This window comes from Protopterus annectens, chromosome 8.part0, assembly GCF_019279795.1.
Source record: "Protopterus annectens isolate FY-2018-M chromosome 8.part0, PAN1.0, whole genome shotgun sequence".
Taxonomy (NCBI): domain Eukaryota; kingdom Metazoa; phylum Chordata; order Ceratodontiformes; family Protopteridae; genus Protopterus; species Protopterus annectens.
The window spans coordinates 1,320,539,965-1,320,565,949 of record NC_056741.1 but is presented as its reverse complement, the minus strand read 5'-3'; the positions used below and the strand labels follow the sequence as shown (position 1 = coordinate 1,320,565,949).

General features: G+C 40.2%; 1 protein-coding gene across 1 annotated transcript in view; it reads left to right on the top strand.

Annotated features, from left to right (window-relative positions):
• Nucleotides 1–25,985, top strand: part of SIAE (sialic acid acetylesterase) — a 310,992-nt gene that overhangs the window by 71,616 nt on the left and 213,391 nt on the right. The window contains exon 3 of the mRNA XM_044080856.1: nt 2,139–2,314. Within this exon, the coding sequence (XP_043936791.1) occupies nt 2,139–2,314 (176 nt within the window). The remainder of the gene's footprint in view (nt 1–2,138; nt 2,315–25,985) is intronic.

Below are 25,985 nucleotides of genomic sequence, written 5' to 3'. Positions count from 1 at the left end.
TTCATACCAATGAACGAATGCACCATTCTGCAAACATTATAATATTGAAGTAGCTGAAAAATACTGGAAACTTGGACCACAAAGCGTCATAAAAATTATGAAGTCTACATCACATGGGATCAGCCATTACCATGAAGTATACATTACATGGTATCAGCCATTACCATGAAGTATACATCGCATGGGATCAGCCATTACCATGAAGTATACATCACATGGGATCAGCCATTACCATGAAGTCTACATCAAATGGGATCAGCCATTACCTTGAAGTATACATCACATGGGATCAGCCATTACCATGAAGTATACATCATATGGGATCAGCCATTACCATGAAGTATACATCACATGGGATCAGCCTTTACCATGAAGTATACATCACATGGGATCAGCCATTACCATGACGTATACATCACATGGGATCAGCCATTACCAGCAGTTCGAAAGATAGATCCAAGAAAACCAGATATAGTGGACCATGAAAAGAAAAACAAAAAATACTTCAAGCTGTATAGGTCAGACCAGTAAACCAGTAAAAGTTTGCCGGTCTGACCTATATGGCTTGGAGTATTTTTTGTTTTTCTCAGTTCCTGGCTCTGGTAATTTTGCTCCATGAAAAGAAGACAAAAGTAGCATTGATAATTGAAATCGTTACACCCAATGACTACAGTGTCTTGCGTACAAAGAGACACAAAGCCATAAAATATCAGGATTTACAGGCAGAAATGAGAGCAACGTGGAAGAAAGATACCCAGACAGTTCCAGTAGTAGTAGGAGCAATGGGTCTTACAAAAAAAAAAAAGAATCTACAATCATATTTAGATATGTTACTGATATATGTAACTCCATACAAATTGCAGAGAGAGTCATTACTGGGCATATTGCAGGTGCTGCGGAGAGCATTTCTGGCTAACATGAAAGATTGAAACAATACTAATCTCATGAACTTTAAGCATACTTTGACTTAGGAATGGGGTCCATTCCCGTCATGGTATTAGAAACTCAAAAGACTTAGAGAAATTAAAAAAGGGAGACATGTAACTCCATGCAATTTGCAGAAGGAGTCATTACTGGGCACATTGTGGGTGCTGGGAAGAGCACTTCTGGCTAACATGAAAGACTGAAACAATACTAATTTCATGAACTTTAATCATACTTTGACTTAGGATGGGGTCCATTTCCGTCATGGTATTAGAAACACAAAAGACTTGGAGAAATTAAAAAAAAGGAGACAGCAGCCATGGTAAAATATGTGACATGGAGATATGGACACAAGCAAGCATAGTGGTAAAATGAGTTGATAAACAGATCTACTTTCATAAGCCACAGTAGCCCCAGCATCTTTTTTCAATCTCTCATTTTTATGGTCCTGATAGTTCTCATCCCAACACACTCACTTCCAGTCCATACTATTAATTAACAGAAGTTGTGAAGTGTGATTATGGTTGTTAGGACTGTGGGGACCGTGAATATTATAACAGAATGATGGTACATGGTTTATTATTTATTTATTTATTTGCATTTGTTTTCCGGGATGGTCTACTGGGCCTAGGAGTGCAGTTAACAGATTCAAGTTACTAGTAAGCAACATTATACAAAATACAAAAAGAACAATGATTTACATCCGGGTACAATATATACATGTTGATATACATTTAGAATTAGGCTTTCTTTTCTTTAAATTTCATCTTGTAGCTGAGGATGCATAAAACTGAGAGGGAGAAGAGTTAAATTAAGTGAAGATAGATAGATATTTCAAAGTGTTAAAGTTGTTAGAAGAAATAAAGAAATAAATAAAGACATATTAAAGAAATAATTCCAAACATCTCAGTTAAAGACATCTCTCCAGTCTTGTAGCCAGGTTATTTTATCAGCACTTTTGTTGGGTAGGCTACCTTAGTTACTGGCTGCCGTTTGTGTGGTTATAGGTGGTGTTATGGATTGATGTCACTTGTAGCTTTACAAAGCTGAGAACTCTAAAGCTAACACAGCAACAGGAGTGAATCCCTCTTAAGAATGTGACCACTGCTTTTGAAAAAGTAACATATCTACCCCATGATGATTCTATTAATGAGTTTAAAGTTATTGTTTTCATTTTTATTTCCTTAATCCCACTATAATATCATTCTATTTAGGTACTGGAATCTGGAAAGTTCTTCTAGATCCTGAAGGTCCTGGTGGCCCTTTCCAAGTCACTGCACAGCAGAACTCCACGAGTGGACAGCCAGAGACTGCAGTTTTGAAAGATGTTTTGTTTGGAGATGTCTGGATTTGCAGTGGGCAAAGTAATATGGAAATGACTGTTGCACAGGTAATAATCATTTTGGCACCTCTTTTGTAAAATGTGTTTGGGTTTTCTGAGAATTTAATTAAAAATAATTTGCTATTACACTACATTTGTTTTAGGGGGATTAATGAGGTTCAACTGTCATTTTGCAGAGTTTAACTATATAGACAGTATTCTTATTTTTATTTATTTTATTTTACATTTGTTGACCAGGATAGTCTGACTGGATACATGTCCATTTTCAGCGGAGGCCCAGGGAGAAAAGCTCTAAGGAAAACAATTTAGATTACAAGGTAAACAATTAAGATTACAGATACAGTATATACTGTGGTTACATGCTTAACAAGTTGCACAAATTCCAAAGTTTAGAGATAATACCGGGGATAGGTCCGGTTTAAGAAACACAACTAAGCTATACTACAGTTTTTAACTCATACTAGAGTAGAGATAGTCAGGTTTGGTACATTAACATAGCCAGTTTAGTGTCATGCATTGTTTGAGTCGTACCTTAAATTGACTCAGGGTGGTAAGTAAAGTAATATCAGCTGGGAGTGAGTTCCAGGATCTACCTGCAGAGATGGCAAAGAGAGAGTCACCGGCTGAATTGTTGGTTTTGATAGATTGAACTAGAAGTCTGTTAGAAGATCGAAGAGGCCTGGCATTGTTATATCGGGTGATAATGTTTTTAAGTGCAGGAGTATTGTCTGGATTGTAAAGGATTTTATAAACAATAATCAGTTGGTTGTACTGGATCATCCTGGGCAGTTCTAGCCACCCAAGCTGGTTTAGATTGATGCAGTGGTGTGTCCTATAAGGCAGACCAGTGGCAAATCTGGCAATGTGGTTGTAGCATATGGAAAGTTTATTAAGAACAGACTTGTTTAGATTAGAGAGTAAAGGGGAATGCATACAGGAGAGTTAAAAGTAGGTGGCAATTCTAGCAGGTGGGGTTAAGAAGGCTTTTATTATGTAAAGTGATCCTAATTTTTTATTGATGGTTTTGATGGTTTGATTAACATGCAGGTCTAATTTAAGATTGTTATTTATGATAACACCTAGTAGTTTTGTGGAGGTGTCTGGGGAGATTATAGTGTCGTTACTGGACTTTATGGTAAAGGTAAATGCAGTGGACTTAAGAGTTGGTGAGAAAAGTAACATTTTTGGGGAGATTTAAGATCAGACGATGACCAGAAAACCAATTTTCTATTATGTTGAAGGTGTTCTGTGTAGCTGACCATAGTTCTGTCTGGGATGTGGCTGAGCAGATCAGGGTGGAGTCATCAACATATTGGATACAGCTGACTTTTGGGAAAACAGTATAAAGGTCATTGATGAAAATAGAGGACAGAAGGTGCCCTAGTATAGAAGCCTGGGGTGCACCACGGGAGTTGGATAGGAGGTTAGATAGCTTGTTTTGCCAAAGTACAGCCTGTTCTCTGCCACTTAGATAGGATTGGAACCATTGAAGGGCTTTAGTAGCTAGACAGACTACAAGGTTTCTTAAGGCTTCCTAAAACCATAAGATAAGTATATAGTGGGTCAAAGCTCTTTATTTCATTAGCTGTAGCTTATCTGTAGTTTGCTATAGTTTGTTTGGGTGATTGCTGTAGTTTAATATAATTTTCAGGGTATTAAGGTTAGAAACACTGAATTAGAAAGCATGGGGTAGATTCGTGTTAACTTAGAATTAGGAGTAAGCCAATTGTTATTGAGGGACAAACAATAGGTGCTTTAGACCCAGGTGAAATATAGAATGTGTGCCATGATTAATGACTGTACCTGGTCCCATGAACCAGAGAGATAAAGCCCTGCCTGTACCCCAGAATACCTATATAGTGACAAAGACACTAGAAGGGCCAGATGATGAAAGGTGGGAGTGAGTTGCCGACATCAGCTTACTCATGTTTGGGAGAGGAAGGCAGCTTGGCTCACTGCACTGGCAACACCTGCAAGAGTGCAGGTGTATCTCCATGATCCAAAGAGCCTAGGGTGAGGATAGTGCAAACAGTGTGCCACGTGGTTGGAAGGTTGCATATGCATGAAAATGCACATGCGTATCCTGAGGCAGCTATAGCAGAGCTCCCTGACTGCCAAGTTGTTGGGGACAGGACAGTCCACAGGATCTACTGACTGGCCTTCTCCCTAATACCAGACTCTTGCTTTCACCAGGGACTGAATGGGCTGGAGAATTATTGCCTGGAAGAGGAAAGAATGGGTCAATTTGGTGTAGAAATGACAGCAATTGGGCCAATCCTGTGAACCAAAATAAAAATGATTAAAGACCTGCAGTTGTTCATGTGCATTATCATACATGACCAAAAGAAGCTGGAAATCTTTAAGGGGTGGCCACTGTGGTAACAGCATAAGTAGCATAATATTTTGTCCAGCTTGACAAAAGAAAACTGCGTAGTACCATTGTACAAGAGAAACAACAGTACTATAATGCAAGTCACAATTTTAGTAAGAGAAGAATTAGAAATGAATTATAACTACTATAAATAAGAAATAAGAACAATTGTTCATAGAATATTTGAAGATGGTGGCCAGTATCTTCATGGAGATAGCTGCCATCCCCACACTTAATTTCTTCTCTGCCCTATGGAGAGTTTTTACACCTACATAGATTAATAATGAATTGGATTTCTTTAAGGAAGCTAAGAGGACTGTTAGAATGTTTCTATGCAGGGGGTATGCAAAGAATTGGGTTGCAGCTTCTTTGAGGAAAGCTATGGGTGAACAAAACAATGAGGATATATATCCAAATTGTGATGTTGAACTAGCTACCAACAACTGATGGTCCATTGTTGATGATGGGATAGATAAAAGGAAGACGTACTTTGTCACAACCTGTAGTGTGTTTAGTTAAGAGTTGACTGATCTTATTAGATATTATGTTTTTTTTGTTGTTGAGGAATCGTGAACTTTCATCCGTAATGTACAAGTTTCCCCTTATTTCCTATAAACAAGGTAGGAGTGTGGGTAACATGTTGGTGCATAGTAGTTTTAAGTCCCCTACCTACCCTATACAAAGACACCCTTCCTCAGTTGGTCATTTCCCTTGCGGTGGTTGTTCTATTTGTCAGTTTATTGTTGGTTCTTTTCCTAAGGTTAATGATGTTAAATTTAAGCCTGTGGATAGGTTATTTGCAACACTGAGGGTATTATATATGCCCTTAAATGTGCTTGTAACCTTTATTTACGTGGATGAAAGTAAAAGAGCTTTTAAACTTAGGTTACAGGAAAATATTAGAGACATTAGAAAACAGAAGCTTGATAGTCCTAATGCTTTATCTTTGAGCAGGTGGTAGTTAGGTATGGGGAAAAAGTGCTACTTAAAAATAAATTGTTGTATAAGGAATCCATCTATATTTTAAAGTATGACACTTTAATTCTTTTGGGCTTGAATGTTGTTGTGTCTTTCGGCTTATCCCAGTAAGGGGTCGCCACAGCAGAACTCCGGTCCACTAATGTTTGGTAGTGGATTTTTATGTGCCGAGTTACCAGCCCTGATGCACAGCCTTCAACAAAGGCACGCCCATTCACGCATGCCTCCATACAGAAGACGCTCTAGCTGAGAATCGAACGGAACAACGTCTTGCTGTAAGGCAACAATGCTACCGCAGCACTACTACCGCGGGTTGAATACTGAATATAATTGAAAGTACCTAATTTAATAATTGTTTTATTGTTTTATTGATCATGTGCTTATATTACCTTTGTTATCTTACTGTTTTACTCCTTGAAGGCTTGTATGCCGAGGCACTAGAGTTTTATTAAAGCTTTTCTTGAATTTTTGGTCAGTTATTCATTGTTTTTGAATTATAACTAATGTCTGTTTAAGGTTAGCCTGCTATTTGATAGTGTTTATTTTTCTTTTACATGGTGAATTCCAATCCCTAAGTACACTGCATGGAAAATCAGAAGTACACTACTGTATCCAGTTTATTAGTCAGAGATTGTACGGAGACGTAGACCATATGAAATGGAATTAATTTATTTTAAAAATATTTTGTGGAGTTTTAGTAGCTTTTAGAAGACTTTGTAGCCTTCTTTTCCTGAAGGAACACTAATTGTTTGATTTATATCATGAGTTAACAATATTGTATAATTTTCTTAAAATGTGGTTATTTCCTTCTACCTGTCTCTATCCACCTAAATTTTTTATTACTGATGATTTCATAATTTTGAAGCATTCTTTAGAGTTTTATCATATGGTTTATACTAGTATTACTTTTTATAGTAAACTCAGTTTAATGAAATTAAAAAAATCCCAATGTGAGTCCTCAGCTATGAACTTTCTCATCCTATCTCAGTAAAATTCTACTGTCTCTGTTTTATTTCGACATCTGTTTTTCACTTATTTTAACATTTTCTTTGTTTTGGTATAGTTTTAAGGATAAAATCACATTTAGTTAGTCTCCATATTATATTGTGTTGTGTCAGAATGGGGGTGTATTTTGAATAATCTAGTATGCATTGTAATCAAACAACAGGCAATCAAACATAATCGACCAAATAACCCATTAAAAACTGCATGTCTAAATGTACCACTCAATTGACACACATCCAAACACACACACATACACACACACACACACACACACACACACACACACACACACACACACACACAAACTGCAAACTCTTAACTACTAAATACCTCACACATACACACATACACACATCACATATACTCAGAAAGTTGAACCCACATCACACATTACACAACACATTTATCACACTAAAAAAAAAAAGTATATATACATATATATATATATATATATATATATATAAGTGCTACAGAATCCTGAAAGCCCAAAATCCTGAAGACCAAAATCCCGAAAGTTCAAAATACTGAAATATTTTGAAATAATATTATGAAGTAATATAGTTTGTGTTTTATTTGTTTCTGTATGTAATTGTGCTAATTGTGCTAGAATATAGTAAGTGCTGGTATCCTGTGAGTTTTCAGGATTCTGAGTTTTCAGGATTTTGGGCTTTCAGGATTCTGTAGCGTGTGTATATATATATATATATATATATATATATATATATATATATATATATATATATATATATATATATATATATATATATATTTTTTTTTTTTTTTGCAAAAGGAAGCCCCCTGCATCTTTCACACACCTATAACTTTTTATATGCCAGGATCACAAAGCATTGGGGAAAGATATATTCTCTTATTCTCAGGCTCTACTGTACCATGATCAAACATACTTGCAGCTTCTAATGAGATGTATATTTGACTGATAGCCAAAAGATTTATGCATGTCTACTCCAATATGTCTGTGCCCACAGATAAAATTGATGATTATTATTTCACACAAACACACACACACACACACACACACACACACACACACACACACACACACACACACACACACTCCCATTCTCTCTTTCCTGTCTCATACACATTCTGTTGCTGCATGCACACTTACACAGACTGGGTAAATGCATCTACAGCATGTTATTGTGAGTGCTGGGGGGAACTGAAGGGATAAAACCCACATATACACAAGGAGGACATGCAGACTCTACACGGATGTACCACAGCCAGGAAATGTCAAGTGTCAGTGGCACAACAGGTAGGAAATTTGCCTTTGATGCAACAGGTTGTGGGTTCTATTACCACACCAGGTATCTAGACTGCTGACACTGCAGCTCAGCATGGGAGGTTGCTTCATTCCTGAGTGTGCCGTTCTTCAGATGAGATGTTAAACCGAGGCCTCATCTACCTGACATGGTGGTGGTCAGATGGATGTAAAATATCCCACAGCACATATTGAAAAGTGTAGGGCAAGTTCCCCGATACCTTGGCCAAACTTCCCTAAGTAGTATAAATGCCACCTTAGGTCTCCGCTGAAAAGAGGCCACTAGCCTAGTGGGACTAACCCAGTCAAAAAAGGAAGAAAAAAATAGAAATGAAAAATAAACAAATAAATAAACTGGACAACCACTTGCTTTGAGGAGCACTGCTCACTGTACTACTGGGCTAATGATCAGTTAATTTCACACAAACCTTCCTCACACAACCGAAGATCTTCACTTATTGTGTGCAATGCTGATGTTTGACTGTGATGAAAACTGATGATGTTATGGACACATTCAGGTGTTCAGCAACTTGTTGCTGTTAGATACAGTGCAACTCACACACACACGCATACACACACACACACACACACACACACACACAGACTTATGCAACCTCCCACACACACTTGTGCAACCCCCCCACTCACACACGCACATGCAACCCCCCCTGCACACACAAACACATGCAACCACACATATACATGTGCAACCTCCCACAGTCATGCATACACACACACACACACACACACACACACACACACACACACACACAGACTTATGCAACCTCCCACACACACTTGTGCAACCCCCCACACACACACGCACATGCAACCCCCCCTGCACACACAAACACATGCAACCACACACATACATGTGCAACCTCCCACAGTCACACACACACACACACACACACACACACACACACACACACGCTAGTGTGTACTGTCTGTGAAGACTGTCATTACTTTGGTTAAGTGATGTCAACTTTTTAAGAGTACATGCTTATATGTTCAGCTTAGCAGCAACTCTCAAATGAATCCTACTCTTTTCTCCTAGTGTTTTATTTAAGAATATCTCAGCACTTATACCTAGACTTCTGTCTTAATAAATTGTTAGTAAATTTAATGATTGAACTAAGTTTAGTCACCTCATCAGTTTGGCTTCCCAGGTTTCCAAAACCTCACCAATTATTTGTTCATGGAAATAAAGACGTATACTTTTTAAACCATTGGTCTATGGAAGTCCCACATCACTTTGATTTGTTCGTTGAGCTGTCTCTGTATGCTTTACATGCTTCTGCGATCATACTGATAGATGAATAACCAAGTTAAGGAGGAAAATACATATATAGATACACATTGAATTATATGGAATTAAACTAATAACTACAAAGTACACTTAAAAATTACAACTTCTTTTTTTTTTTTTTTTTAAGAACTGTAAATCAGTGCCCCTGATGTCACTTTGTATTGTTAAATGTACTCCTCATATAAGGCTTTATGTACAAGACCAATGTCCAAATTTTCCTACAATAATTTTCTGTGGATTATTTTAGCCATTTTTAAAAGTTCATTCTTCTTTGTAATAGTTTTCTTTATAAAGTTCACAAAATTTGATTGAAAAATGCAGTTTGTTCCTTTAAGCATGTGTACGATTTATTGAAAGTCATAGTTTGCTTCCTTAAAGTATATGTACAAACAATTATTTATTTGTATTTTGCATCATAATTCATACTCCACAGGTTTCCAAGCCTCACATATTACTTTATTTCAAACAAAGAAGACTTGTGTTAGAATGATGTCAGGAGATAAGTGCATGTGTGTTGATAATAAGTAAGTGATGGACTTGATGCCATAGCTGTTGTCTGTTGTGGCTGATAGAAGTTTAGGTTGTCTGAAAACAGCTTGCATGATAGAGGGCAGTCTGTTAAAGGCTGGTGGGTGCCACCAGCATCATCTTGCTCTTTTATATACCTCTCCTTCAAGCAACACCCACTGAGATAGAGCTAATAGGAAGAGGTGCAGTATGAGATCTTGGGATTGGGGTCTGAATGCACACTGATCAAGCCATTTGTGTTCAGGATTTCTGAAGCAGAGCGTCAACAATTCAGCACCTCATTGGGGCAGATAGGATGCACAGCTGGAATATGCAGTTCTGGGTGCAACAATCTGAGAATGTCTAAAATGAGTAACTTCTAATAAGAGAATAAGGCATTAGAGTAGGATGCATTGGTTGTTCTGGGTTGTCTATTTCTGTAAGAAGTTTAGCATTATTAAATACAGACAATTACAAAAATGAATTGTTTTACTCTAGGTCCTGTAATGCTAAATTGAGTAAGAAACCTAAATGAGATCTAGAACACTGAGGACTCTGATGGCATTAGCAAAGGGAAATATTTCTCAGGACAGGAAGGTGACCAATGTTTTTTTTTAAGGCAAACTCCACAGTGAAACTCAATAAACATTTATTTGTTGTATCTTTGTTTTCTGGGCCACTTCAATATATCAAAACCACTCTACCTGTTTCTTATAAAATTTTAATACATTTTTTCACAAAATGGCCATCATGGGGCCTGCCATACTAAAGTAATCTTGTTTTACTTCTTTTGTGTCTCCTTCCCAGAATCCATTCTAAGTGACCTTTATATTAGACATGCTAAACATAAAGAAGTACTTAAAAACATAAGGAAGAGGTGCTGTCTTCTCATAGCCTTGACATACAATGGAAGTGGTGTGAGTCACAGGCATCTTACAGACCTTCACCAGCAGTAGGGCTTGTTTGTAAGTTTTTATGGAATGACCATTAAATACCTTTCTTTCATAGTTTGTTTTAACCTACTCACAACAGTAATACAACTCCAGCAAAAAAGTAAGTAAACTGCAGACTTGTAAGGTTTGTCAATTTGTAGTTTTAGAAGCAGCACTAATAGGCCCCCTACACTCTTCCTGAGGTGCCAAACCTAGCAGTGCAATCCAGGAGCTTTACAATGACACCATAAAACTGGCTCTGCTATTTACCAGTGCCTGCTCTAGGAAGATGAGTTTGAAGATGAAGATGAATGCTGGAGAAATGTGTTGGCTGCTTTTTTTTTTTCAAATGTATTTTATAAGCACAGTACCAAAAGTTACAATTATCTGTGCTTGAATGTGTGCTCTTATGATTTTTTAATGAGGTACAAATGCCTTCATATGTTACATTTTTCACTTTTGTTACACTGCTACCCCCTTTGTTTGTTGCCTTGCACCATATTAACACTTCATCAAAACCACAATCCTTGAACATGACATGTTAGTAGTTCTCTGTGCTGTATGCAAGACTAAAACACTACTTTCTATAAAACTGTTGCAGTCACAGAAAATAAAACCTATTATAAATGGATCAGTATACAAGTTATCACCATTTAGGATGCCTAAAGTGGGACAGTCTTACTAATTCCTGAGATTTTACAGGACAAACCATGCCATCAACCAATGCAAAATATTTTCATCTTGTTTCCAAAATAATGATTCTATGATGTGCAGTGGTTTGTTGTTTATACCACTATGTGTGATATTAAGATTATTTAAATGTAGTGTTAGTTTTCTATATCATTTATAGAAATGTCAGAAAATATATTTTCTTGCTTGTAAGATATCAAGATATTTGCTATTTTTCATTTGTCCTCCACTCCATATAAGACAGAAAAAAAAAACAACAGGAAACACTTCTTTATTCAAAGTAATCCACTGTTGTATTCCTGTAGGTATTTTTCAGGCAGACAGCTAACCAAAGTAGAATGTACATGTTCTCAAACTCAAACAATAAAAACACGAAACAATCCTTTGTGCTTTAAGTTTGTATTGGTGATACAGAATAATGTTCAGGAGGAGGAGGAGAAGTGAGGTTTAAGGCAGTTGGATAGTTCTGTCCTCTACATAGCATACAGATTATGTCTAAATGCTTTATCCTATACTTGTGTCCCCTCAAATCATCTATGGTATTATCCCAATTTTTCTCATTAGAGATAATATATAATTATATATGGGATGGGTAAGGCCAATCTCTAATCAATTGGGATAGGTTAATTTGTGCACTAAAAGGGAAATTGGTTAGGCTTGAAATGGCCCACAAGGTCAGTTAGCATAGTACTTGCCTATGAACCTATATAGGACAGAACTGTCCAACTCAGGACTGCCTTCGATGAACAGGGAAAGGCAGTAACTCAATCAGCTATGTACACTGATACTAATATTCTTTCTGTTCCTCTCTGCAGTGGAAAACAGTATCACGATACTCTGCAATTCTGTTTTGTTTTGTTTTTATAGTAGCTGTTGCCATCAGAAAGGCTAATTACCAATACAAGATTGTGGACAAACCTGAGAGGAAAATATACACATTTCCTTGTGTTTGTGGTATATCATACAGGCAGAGACAAATTTCTCTGCAAAAGCATGTGAGAGGTTAAGGTTAATAAAAAGGTGGGAGGACACATTTCTAGTAACTAAACCATACTGTATGGAGAAAATTAAGTCAAGGTTCGAGTTAAACTCTTGAACAGGGTGGAGTTTTCCTTTTAGCATAACTACATGGATTTAATAAGCCACACTGCAAAGATGTGGAAGGGAACTATCTGTCTGTCTGAGCAATATATACCAATGTCGATAAATGTCAGTAGGTACTCAGGGAAGATTGAAGATGATTTTGAAGATTAGTGACAATTAGACTCCAGTATAGTATGTAAATCTGACTAAAATGATGCAGATGAATGTACATTGGATACAAAACATGAGAATGACAAAATTAAGTCCACAGTGTTGCCATCCATGACAACTTTGTCATCAAGGCCTAAAGGATAACTATTTTTAAATTTATAGATTGGAATATGGTAGGTTTTTTTTATTAATCAGGATCTGTTTTATTTTTGTTTTTCCTATGTCTTCAAAGATTTCACTAAGTGGTTGCTAAACAATAGGGAAAATGGACAGTAAGTCAGGGATTGGCCTGCCAAGCAGTGTTCTGTGCTGTAGCTGTAAATTGATGCATATGCAAGGATACACATATCCCAATAGTACAGCTTTGCTCCATCTCAGCAATCCATTTAACATCTGCAGAAAAGAAACAAACAAATATCAGGAGCAAATCCTCTAACACTACAATATGATGGCCTGATCCCTGGTTCTCATCTCCCTCTGGCAACACTGAAAATGGAGATAGTGAAAGAATAATGAAGTGGCCACGTGAGGTAGGCTTTATTGATTTATTTATTTATTTCCAGTTTGATAACCGGGGAGGTCCACTGGGCCCAAAAGGCCCATTTTCAGTGGAGGACCGGGGAGAAAAGCTCCACAACAAAAACAATTACACAAATTGAAACAAACAAGCATCGAATCATACATTTGTACAAATTATCCATATAATAATGCAAAAGAACACATACATATGAAGTATGTGAATAATATAATTTTTACAATCAAATTCAGTGAGCCATTTGCATGGAGAGCCATTTGTACAGTGTAGGGATGGGAACTTGTATGCAGTGTTTAAATAGTAAGCACACAGGGGAGAAAAATTCAATATACAGTTGAAGTAGGGGGGAGCTGTAGAAACAGCAGAAAGTAGAGGTGTTTGAAGTAGAACATGTCTAGGAGACATAAGAGGGATTTAGGTAGGAAGGGTACAATTACATTTCCAGTTTTGGGAGAGGTGGGAATAGAGTAGTGATTTAAAGTGTTCAGAGTTTGTAGTGATTCTTAGCAGGGGTAGGAGAGTTCAATTTTCTGGCCAGCGAATAAGAAAGGAGAAATTGGCCAGGGGGTCATTTAGGTTTGTGTACAGAAAGTAGATTTTGTTGGGCTGATCTTAGGGGTCTGAGTGGTGTGTAGAAAAACAAGATATTAGTTAGAGCAGGGCATACAGTAGGTTTAAAGATTAGTTTGTGGGCTGTAGTAAGTTGAATGTAGTCTAGATGATTAGGAAGCTTGAGCCACTTTAGACTGTGGAGAGAGGTGCAATGGTGGATGCAGTGAGTAGATTTAGTAGCAAATTTGGCGATTTTGTTGTAGCAGCTTTCTAATTTTGAGGAAATGGAAGCCGAGAGGTTAGTTAGAAGTGGAGCACCATACAATAGGGAAGGTAGTAAGTAGGTGGAGGCAAGGGTGTGCCTAGTAGCAATAGAGAAAAAATGAGCATTTCTATATAGCATACCGAGTTTCTGATGTTTTTTTTGTTACTCAGTTGAACATGTGTATCAAATTTCAGGTGTTCATCAATGGTAACACCAAGAAGTTTGGCAGAAGGAACAACTTCTATAGAGGAATGAGTAGGGCTGGTGATCTTGAAGGATTGTTTGTCAAGAGGAAGGGCTTTTGTGGGGGAGAAAAGAAGGATTTTGGATTTATTGGCATTGAGGGAGAGATGATTTTGAAGCATCCAGTTCTCTATAGTTGTGAAGTTCATCTGGGTTTTAGTCTGGAGCTCAGGAAGGCTAAGGGCAGAGCAGACTAAAGTGGAGTCATCAGCATATTGTACTTTGAGCATTTGGAATTGCAGTGTGAAAATTATTGATGAATATGTTAAAGAGCATTGGTCCAAGTATAGATCCCTGGGGGACTCCGGTAAGGGTAGGTAGGAAGGTTGAAGTACCAGTTTGCCATTTCACAGCTTGGGATCTGTCAGAGAGATAACTTTTGAACCATGAAAGGGTATATAAGGAGAGATTGAGGTTAGAAAGGTGATTGAGAAGATGGGTATGGTATACAGTGTTGAATGCCTTGGATAGATCAAGAAGGACAGTGAAGACAATTTCTCCAGCATCACAGGCATGGTTAACAGTATCTAAGAAAGAGAGGAGAGCAATTGTAGTACTATGGCCAGGACGGAAGCCGTGTTGTGTAGGGGTGAGGAGTTGGTTATTGAGGAGATGGGGCATGAGTTGCAGGTGAATGTATTTTTCAAGGACTTTTGAAATTGGGGAAAGAGTGGCTATTGGTCTGAAGTTAGAGATGCTGTTGTTTTTGCCTCCTTTGTGGAGGGGCAAGATGTAAGTGGCTCTCCATAATTTGGGAACGTAAGATTCCTGGATGGATCTACTGATGAGAATGCTGATAGGGATGGTGATACCATCTGCAGTGTACTTGAGAAAGAGTGAGGGAATATTGTCCGAGGTATTGGAGCATGGCTTAAGTTTGGAAAGAAGCTTTTTAATGTAGGAAGTTGAGACTGGTTTTAGCTGAAAGATAGGGGGAGGATTAGCAGTGGGGAGCTGTGGAGTAGAGGGGGGAAGTGGTATTAAGGGAAGGGGAGGGGATGTAGTTGGGGAAGGTCTTAGTAAGTTCAGCTACAGAGTTGGTAAAGGAGTTAAAAACTGTGGCAATTTCTATGTCGGTTTTATTGTTGTCAGGACAGGGATTGGATTTAGTACCAGGGTACATAAGCGAGTTGATGGAGTTCCATAATTGTTTGGGATTTTTAGAGTGAGAGGACTGTAGTTTGGTATAATAAGACTTTTTATCATTAGTGATATGCCTTTTGGTTAGATTGCGGAGTTGCTTATATTGAACGAGAGTGGCTGGGTGTTTACTTTTTTTGTAAAGTTTCCATGTCTTATCTCTTTGTAGCATAAGTGTTTGTGTGTCCTTTGTTAGCCAAGGGGCAGAGTTGTGTTTTATTCGTTTTGTCTGGGGTGGGGCTTGGGAGTTTAGGATGCTTAGAAAGGTAGTTTTGAAGAAGTCTAAGGCTTTATCTAGTGGAAGAGTTTTTAGGATGTCCCAATTTGTTAGTTTATGTGTTTCTGAAAATATAGAAGGGTTAAAGTTTGAGAGGTTACGAGTATGGGTATATTGGTGTTGGTGTGGGGAGGAATGGGAAGCTTGGTGAATAAAGACTGGGAGATGATCACTCACTGTGTCTGGTAGAATACCAGAGTCCGAGATCTTATTAGGGTGGGAGACTAAGATCCAGTCCAGGATGGACCCTGGGAGGGTTGTTTCTGTTTATTAGTTGTGTGAAATTATATAGATTGATAGATAGAGAGGGATTATTGTTATTGATTATATTCCAGTCAATGTTCACATCACCTAGAATGTATGTTTCCAGTTTAATGTTAGTTGAGGCCCAAGAGAGAATGTTTTCTAGGGTGTTGGTATTGTCTCCAGGGGGGATATAGATGGCCACAATGCAGATTCTTTTGTATTTATTAATTTTGAGGATCACAATGACTAATTTGGCATTGTTGAACTGAGGAATAGGGTTCTGATAAAGACAGAGGTTCAGTAGGCTGTTATAAATTAAGGCTACTCCTCCTCCTTTCCTGTTTTGGTGGTCGTATCTGAGAGCTTGAAAGTCGGGGGGTACAATCTCAGAGGTAAAGATGTGGGGTTTTAGCCATGACTCTGAGACTGCCACTATATCAGGTTGAGTGTGGTTTAGCCAAGTGTGGAAGAGTGTTATTTTACTTTTTACACTCTGGACATTAATGGTAATGAGCTTTAGGTATTTATTGTTGGTCCTATTTGAAGAGGTAGGGCGAGAAGGGTTAATACTTGTCATAGGTTCTGGGTTGGGGTGAATGTCTCCTGCTAGAGTAAGCCAATTGGAGGAAGTAAGGAGCAGAACCATTGGTCTGTGACATGTAGTTAGTGGGAGAAGCAATTTCAGTTTGGTTGTAGGAGGTTTTAAAGAAATGGTTAGGAGCTTTAATTTAAAATAGTGAATTGGATTAGGTTGAAGTAGGGAGGAGGATATGTGGTAAAAGTGGAAAGTCTTGGAGAGGGGAAGGGAGAACATGAAGGGGTGGGGGAGGAGGTGGTAGTTTGTAAGAGGAATAGGAGGTAGCATTGTAGACAGTTATTAGGAGAAAAATGCATATAGAGGAGATAAGAGAAGTTTGTAGAAGTGGAAGAGTCATGGTTAATTAGAGTGAGTTAAGATTAGAGCAGGTAACAGGGTAATAGGTGAGTGTTTGGTGAGAAGGAGGAGGGGTATAACTGAGAGTACAGGCTGGTAAGGAATAGGGAAAGGATGGGATTACCAGTTGACTGAATGCTGGGGGGGGGTAGAAAATTGGATTGGCTTAGGGGAAGGGGGAGGAGTTTCAGGGTACAGTAAAGGTAAGTGTACTGGGGTGGGTGGGAATTGGGGGTAGGGTAGGGGAGTGGAGTGAGCCCGCAGGGCGAACAGAGCAGGTAGAGCCACTGAGGGAGTGAACCAGGAAAACAATCAGAGGAGATGAAAGGTAAGGTAAGTGTGGATGGGAATAGGTAGGAGGTAAGAGCCTTGAAAGTAGTGATAGTAAGCAGGGTAGATAAGTGATGTAGAGTACAGGTAGCAGGAAATAGTGGGACTGTAGTTCAACAAGTTATGAAAACTGGGAGCCTAAGAGTGGAATATTTAGTCAGTGGGGTAGATTTAGGAGAAGAGTGCCACCTAGTGGACAAATGCAGTATAGCAAACAATAGTTTATTAAGGGAGGTAGCAGGTCTAGAAATATGAGGAGGGAATGATTGCAGTTATATACAGAAGGCACAAGAGTAGAAGGTATGGAGGAAGATGAAGAGAAAGGCTTTGGCTGCTGGTCGCCCTAGTTAGGGAGTGTGCAAAAACCTGAAGTATCAAAAAATTGTAGTTGTACTGCTTGTAGATTTAAAAACACATACTTTCTTTTCTTTGAAGGACTGATGCACAATGAGTATATAGGTACAGATCTTTAGTTTAGGGAGTGGACAGCTGTTGTTGCGGTGGAATAAGGCTGTAGGTCAGCAACAGACAGGGCAAATTCCCAACTGTAGGACAGTACAAGCAGGTTGGATAGCTGGGTAAATAACTGGAAAGAGAAACAGTAAGGTAAAGTAAACAGAATGTTAAACAGAATGTTACAACACACTAATGAAGAGAACTAGAGGATGAGCATGTAAGCACCTACTTAGGCAAAGTAGTCTCTGTTTTACTTGTTTGGTCAAGGGGAAGTTTCTTTACTCACCAGTGAGAGTGGGGAGTACTGAGCTGCCTGTTTGTCCGTAGAGGAGTGGTTTAAGGCAGTAACTTGTAGTTTATTGGCCATTTTGGGTCATTTCCTGTCTTTTCCAGCCCCCTGCTATAAAAGCGCTTTAAGCATTTGCAGCTAGCCGAGCTTAAGCTGATTGCAAAGCGCTTTTGCCGCAGCATTAGCGGAGATTAAGGAGTTACTAGTTAATCAGGTTTAAACTATTAGGGCTACCTAAAGTCCACTCTTCAAATTTTCCCTTAAAACCACCTTCCTCAAAGTATACTACTGTTCTATTTAGTGTATCCTATAACTATAAATTATCTCTACTTGACTCCCAAGTAGACTATTCTCTATCTGTATAGCCAAGCACTTGCTCCTACAGTACTTATCACCTCGATACAGCACTCTTGTTATAGAAAGTACCCCAAAAGCAAACCCCATTTCTCGGTCACCCACATCCCCAGAACCTTTTTAAGTTTTTCTGTCTATTCCTTCTAGCATGTCGAGGGATCAGTTGCTAATGTCCTCTCCTGCTCAGCTGGTGAACCTGAATATTGAGGCAATGTTACAATTGCCTCATGTACACAGACAACCCTCTCCTCCTCCCACAAAACACAAATACATGCGAGAGATGCAACTATACGGCCAAACTGGAGGCTGAGCTCTCTCGACATAGGACTGGCAAGACCAGACAGGAGGAGAAGGTAACCACACACACTATAGACCCAGTCTCACATAATACCATCACAACCTCAAATCATACACATAAACACACAAAGACATACTGAGGCTCTGATCAAAATCTACCAAAACAGCAGAGGCCACCAAAGCAGACAACCAAACAACTACCACCTCAGAACACAACACCTGCAACACATAGACCACACAGTCAGAGTGTCAAGCAGTCACAGCCCTTAAGGCCAAACACAATGCCAGACACACTAGTCATTGGTGACTCCATAGTCAGACACACTGATGTCCCGCTCACCAGACTGAGTAAGGAGAAGGTCACAGTAAGCTGCCTGTCGGGTGCTAGAATCCGCCACATAACGCATGCACTCAGGTCTCACAACAGCAGGTACGACTCAATCATTGTCCACGCTGGTGTAAACGACCTGAGACGTACCTCCTTGGACTACATGAAAAGAGACATAGAGGAGCTCTCTGATTATGTAGCCCAAGCAGGTATGACCCTGACCTTGAGCAGTATCCTACCTTCACCAAGAATGATGCCACAATACAGAGATAAGATGATCAGCTTTAACAATTGGCTTAAACTCTGGTGTCATTCAAAGGGGATCCAATGTCTGTCTGCCTGGGATGACATGCTGGACAAGCCACACTGCTTTGCAAGGGCACCTGTCACCCTGGGATTCCGGATTTTGGCAAAGGCTCTTGCCACCCCCATAGTGCCTTTTAGGCAAGGCTCAAATTCTAAACCTACCACCCTAGAACACAACAAAGAAAAAACTAAGGGTAATGCTGCTCAATGCCAGAAGTCTCAACCTCAAGATGCACGGCCCTTCTCAGTATGGAGAACATCGATGTCTGTGCTGTGACAGAAACCTGGTTCAAGGCTCCTGAGAGCACCCCAGCACTATCAGGTTTTACCTCATATCATGCGTTCCGCCCCAAAATCCGGACAATACCAAGAAAGGAGGGGTATCCATATTCATCAAGGACACCCACACCTCAAGATTGGTGGCAATGGAAACCATCCAGGTGCAATTAACCATAGGCAAGACTGCTCTGCAATTTGTAGCATGTTACAGGCCACCCTCGCAAACTCAGGAACCTCACATGGCCTTCCTGAAAACACTGGACGGGATAAATGTATCTCCGAACACCATCATACTAGGTGACTTCAACTACCCTAATATAGACTGGGAACACTACTCAAGCCCAAACACATCTAGCCCAAAAGTTCCTGGAATTCATAAACTCAAATGCCATGGAACAACTAGTCACCATCCCCACAAGAGGAGAAAACATACTTGATCTCATCATCATGAACATGGGAGCACAATGTTCAACACCGGAAGTATACCCCTCACTGGTGAGATCAGATCACAAACTAATCTCGCTGGAGGTCCTCATCCCGCCCCCCAACCAAAAAGACCACAGTAAAGAACTTCTCGGCCGACTTCACACTTCTAAAGACTAGTGTGGTCTCCTTTAAGGCCCCGAGCCGGGCGTAACATTACTCAAACCTCTGAATCACTTACAAATGCCTTCTACCAGCACCTGCAGGCTGCATGGATCAGGCAATCCCAAGCAAAACAAAGACTCTTTGTACCAAAGGCGTCCAGTCTGGTGGACCCCAGCCATAAACAAACTCTACAACAAAAGGAGAAAGCTACTACAAGATAGAGCAAAATCCTTAAAAGGTAAGACACCGCTGATCACTATAAGTAAAAGCTAAGAGCTCTCATAAAATCATCCAAAGCTAATTTTGAGAAAAAAATAGCTAAGGACTCTAAAGACAACCATAAGGCATTCTTTAGCTATGTCAGAAACCTAGGAGGAAACTCCCAGATATGCTCAGAATTAGTTCAAAATTATGTGAAGATTACTGATCCTACAGACATTGCCAACATACTGGCTGACAGGTTCAGTGCAAACTTCCTAAAGGAGAGATATCTATACCAAATGATTGTAGCCCCAAACATCTCTAACGCCCAGGTGAGAACTGCTCTCTCCAAGGCAAAGAACACAGCATCCATGGGACCTGATGGTGTCCCAGGCTGTGTGCTCCACGAACTCAAATTAAACCCACAGTTAGGACAGCTGTTTAATCTTAGTCTCACCTCCGGATCACATTACCCAGGAGTGGCGCTGACTGTGGTCCCACTCCACAAAACCCTGGAAATTACCGTCCCATTAGCCTGACAAGCCTTATCTGCAAAGCCATGGAGAGGATCATAATGGATCTCATAAATAAAGACATAGGGAATTTGCAGACTTTGGATCCAACCCAGTTTGGCTTTGTCAAAGGCAGATCATGCCTTTTAAACTTGGTTGACTTTTTGAAACAGTCACCAAGGCCATTGGAAAGGCAGTCCATACAGCCTACCTAGACCTGGCGAAGGCTTTCGATACAATACCCACTCGGGTATCATTGAAAAACTCATCAACTTAAATGTAAACCCATACATTACAAGATGGGTTGCAAACTGGCTGAGTGACTGAACCCACAGGGTCAGAGTTGCTGGCGCCATGTCAGACTCAAAACCTGTCATAAGTGGTGTCCCACAGGGCTCAGTCCTGGGCCCACTCTTGTTTGGCATCTACTTTTCTGAAGTACAAGCAAACACAGGAGGGTTATGGCTGACAAAGTTTGCAGATGACTGCAAACTGGGCGCCGTCGAAAAAGCACATCTGACACAGATATCCTTCAGAAGAGTCTCACAGAAACGGATAACTGGTGCCAGAGCCATGGCCTAAAGTTAAATGCCAAGAAATGCATAGTCATAAACAAGGTTACCCCTAGCTACCATATAGGTGGCAATCCCTGATCACAGAAGAAGTTATCAGGGACCTGGGGACCCAGGTTGACAGTAGCCTTTCATTCGACACTCATATTGCTAAAGTAGTTAGGAAGACCTTCTACATTGCCCACCTTATCATGAAGGGATTCACATCTAGATCAAGGGAGGTCATAGTCTCCCTATACTCATCACTCATCAGACCAATGATTGAGTACAATGCCCCATTCAGAATGTATCTGACCCGACACTTGCAGCAGCTGGAGAGGCCACAAAAGTTCCTCACCAAAAGGATAAAGGGTCTCAAAAATCTGTCTTATGCTGCCCGACTGAAAGAACTCCAGTTATATTCAGTTGCTTACCGCTTGCTCAGAGGTGACCTGTGCCTGACATACAAGGCCATGTCAAACCCAGATTTGATGAACATGCTTCATCTCAAAAAATCTAGATCCCTCAGAGCCACAAGGGCGGGAGACTTAAACCTCGACACAGTTATTAACAGGACATGCTGGAGGGATAGATTCATCACCCAAAGACTCCCTATGCTGTGGAACAAAATCCCGGTTTATGTGAGGCAGAGCACCTCGCTGGCCTTGTTCAAGAGGAATCTTGACCAATGGATGGGAGATCGCAGATACACCCCAGGGGTTACCTCAGTGTCACTGCTCGACAGAGGCACAGCAAAATAATGGGCATAGTTTCTCCAAACTAAAGGGTGAAACTATGGGCTAGGCTTGTAAATGCCCTCGGGCAGATAGCCTAGTATGAACCTATGAACCTATAAAATAGCAAATGAGAAATAAAAAACAGACATTTTCAGTTGTGTAGGCACGAAGATAAAAAAGACATTCAACAGCATCACAATAATCCCGCATATCCACAGCAATACTACTCTAAAGCAGAGAAGAATCATTTGCATTTAACAGCAATAAGTTAAAGAACAATGAATGCTGCTGAAATGCAGGCAAAGTCAGCGTGTGTGTAGGTAGGATAACATAGTCACTAAACAAAACATAGCATATTTGGTGTAAAAAGAGGGATGTTCTTTGTGTTTCACTGTTGCAGTCATTACATTTGGGTAATCTGCTGGCAGGTTGCCCTCAGTCGGCCTGAATAACAAAGTCTTGGGTCCTGCATCGGTTGCTGTCTCTTTTTCCATGACGTCAGGTTGTCAGGGGTATAAAACATGCAGCCGATGCCATTTTAATCAGTCTTTCTTGCCGCACAGTGCACGAAGCAGAAACAGTTCGCAAGTGCCGGTCGGCCAACTCCTGAAATTTTCGTTTTTGAGTTTCAGAACTGAAGTCTTCAACCTAAAGCTAAGTACCCTGCTGGGCAAACTTTTTCTTGCTCCTTACCAATCCCAGTAAAAGTTAATAATTGTATTACTTGTGGGAAGCAAATACCTCATAAGGACTTTCATTTGTATTGTATTCCTTGCCTAGGCCCTGACCACAACGTGCCTTGCTGTCGGTTCTGTGCTAAATTTAATCAAAGCACTATTAAGTGTCGATATATTTTTGCATCTCATTATTTTGGTTCAAGATTTAACTATCCAGATATGTCATCAGTTAGCAATCCGACTACCGGAATACACAAAAAAAACGCAAAGAAAAAGACAGAGACAGACCGTGGAGGTCCAAAACCGACAAGGAAGCTTCCCCTAAGCCAGTCACTGGTTCGCTGGTACTCAGTGAGGTGCTTTTGCAGCCCCTGGTGCCCGCTACTTTTGATTCGCAGGCGTCTACCGAGACCCATTTGGAGTCCGGTATGCCGCGGGACACTTCAAGTATTGAACCCGCAGATGTCTCTCCCTTAGATGGGTCCGGAGCCGCTGAGCAGGCAACGGCTTCTGAGGGTGTTTTCAGGCCTAAAGATTTGTATATTAAACTGACACCATCATCAAAAACAGGGCCAAAACCAACTTCTATGTCTAAAAAAATGATGCATGGGCCACGTGTTCAGGCCCCTATGCCTAAAAAGCAAATGATCAAAATGGCTGAGGATTTAATTACCTTGATCAGGGATTCCCAACCCCCTTCTGCAAAGAGGCCTAGGCAAGGCACTGATAATGAATCTTCAGATCAGGTTTCCATTTCTTCTGATTCTCTTCTGATCAGGAATTTTCTATTCCACCTTATGAGGATTCTGATGCAGAGGAATCCATCCCTTCTGCTTCCCCTCCTGAGGATTTTTCTTTTGGAGAAATTTTGCATAACTTAAGAGAACATTTTCATTGGGGAGAGTCAGGATTTTTCAGAATCCAAAAAGAGGCTTAGGGATTTCCTTCTCCTTCCTCAGCATAGGCCTTTGGCCTTTGGCTATACCTCCTGTTTTAGACATTGTTGATGATGTTTTCTCAGAATCCAACATGGCTCCTGATTCCCTGCCTCCGGCTCCTAGTAAGCCAGACAGATATTACAGGGTTCCTGACTCTCACAAGTTTCTTTTTAAAAATCCTACTGCTGATCCTGAAATGATTTCTCTGGGTCCCAAGGGTGTTAAGGCTTCTACTGCTAAAAATCCTACCCCTTCTGCCTTCTGATAGAGACTCCAGGGTGCTGGATAGATGGGGTAAGAAGGTTTACACATCTGCAACCCTGGCAATCAGGGCTTAACTGTCAATTTCATATGCTTAAATATCAGCAGCATGTCATGGGCTTATTGAAACAGAAAATGATGTTAATTTCTGACTGTGTGGAAAATAAAGAGTTACAGGATTTATTACAATCAGCTGAACAAGTTGGAAAGCATACTTTGCAATGTGGTTTTGATTCCTTGGAGGCCTCTTGCAGGGCCGCTGTAACTGGATCTGTGATAAGAAGGCATGCTTGGCTCAAGGAGCAAAATCTGCCTGATCATGTTAAAGCAAAATTGTTGGATGCACATCTACAACAGGACAGTCTATCTGGTAATAAGACAGAAGAAGTTTTGAAAAAGATGGAAGATAAAGCTAAATCTATGCAAACTGTAAAAGATTTCTTATAAGTGCAGCCACCCAGGTTCAGTAGGCACTGGCCTACTAAAAATCGGTCCTTTCCAGCACCCAACAGAGACACTCAGGCCAAACCCAGACATTCCAAAGGCTCCAGGTTTCAGTCACAAGGAGCTTACAGAACAAAACAATGGGGTACCTCCACCTCCAAATCTGGAAGTAGCAAGGCCCCTCCCTATGGCAAACAGTCTCAATGACTTTCCTCTGCCATTTCCAAGTACTTATCTTTTGGCAGCCCCTTTGGGGGGAAAACTAGCACTTCATGCACAAAATTGGCATCTCATTACCCAGGATAAGTGGGTCTTAAATATAGTATCTCAGGGATACAGATTTCATTTCCACACGTTGCCAATTCCAAACAGATGGCCAGATCTGCCCCAAAATCAGTGGGCAGAGGCCCAAAAACAAGTTATGTCCCTCATGGATATGGGGGCTATTCAACCAGTACCAAAAAAGGAAAAAGGACAAGGTTTCTATTCAAGACTTTTCCTGGTACCCAGAAAAGACAAATCATGGCGTCCAATTCTGGGCTTATCCATTCTAAATACTTTCCTGGACATTCCAAAATTCAAGATGCTGACTCTACAACAGTTATTACCTATGCTGGGCAATGATGCCTGGTTGGTAACTCTAGACTTAAAAGAGGCTTACCTGCATATCCCAGTCGAGGAATTTTGCAGAAGATACCTCCGCTTCAAAGCAGGCTATTTGCATTACCAGTTCTCTGCACTGCCCTTTGGCTTATCTACTGCATCCAGGGTCTTCACAAAGTGCCTGGCACCAGTAATTGCATTCTGCAGACAAAGAAACATTCAAATTTATCCTTATCTGGATGATTGTCTTAATTCAGGCAGAAAACAAGGACACTCTTCTACAACATCTGGCATTTGTAAAAAGGCTTCTAACATGCCTAGGGTACATCATCAACGAAAAGAAATCACAATTGGTACCATCTCAAATAATTACATTCCTGGGTGCAAGCTTGAATACAACTGCTCAGATGGTTTACCTCACGCCAGACAAATAAATTCAATTGATGACATACTTCAAACAAGTGGCCACAAAAACCCAGCTATCTGCAAGACAAATTCTGCAGGCCTTGGGGTTCATGGCTTCCTGCATTCTACTAATTCCATGTGCAAGACTGCATATGAGGAAACTTCAATGGTACCTAAAAAGTGGAGTCAACATTGTCACAGCCTGGAAACAATGATTCCTATCATTCCTTGCCTGCAACAGGAGTTCCTGTGGTGGGCAGAGGCCTGTCAACAAAACAAGGGACTGTCATTCATTCCACTTCCTGCCACCCAAACCCTAACTACAGATGCATCAGAGTATGCTTGGGGAGCCCATCTGGTAGGGAGATGCATTCAGGGTGAATGGAGCCCAATTCAAATGCACCTACATATCAACCAGAAAGAAATGCTAGCTGTACAGAATGCTCTGACAGCCTTCAAGGACTTTCTTCATCCAGGACAACTACTGATAAAGAAGGACAACATCACAGTTATGTGGTACATAAACAAGCAGGGGGGTACACACTCCTACCCCGTTTGCAGACTATCCATGGCTTTGTGGAACGCAGCCTTGACTTACCAAATACATCTACAAGCTCAATTCGTGCCGGGAAAGCAAAATACT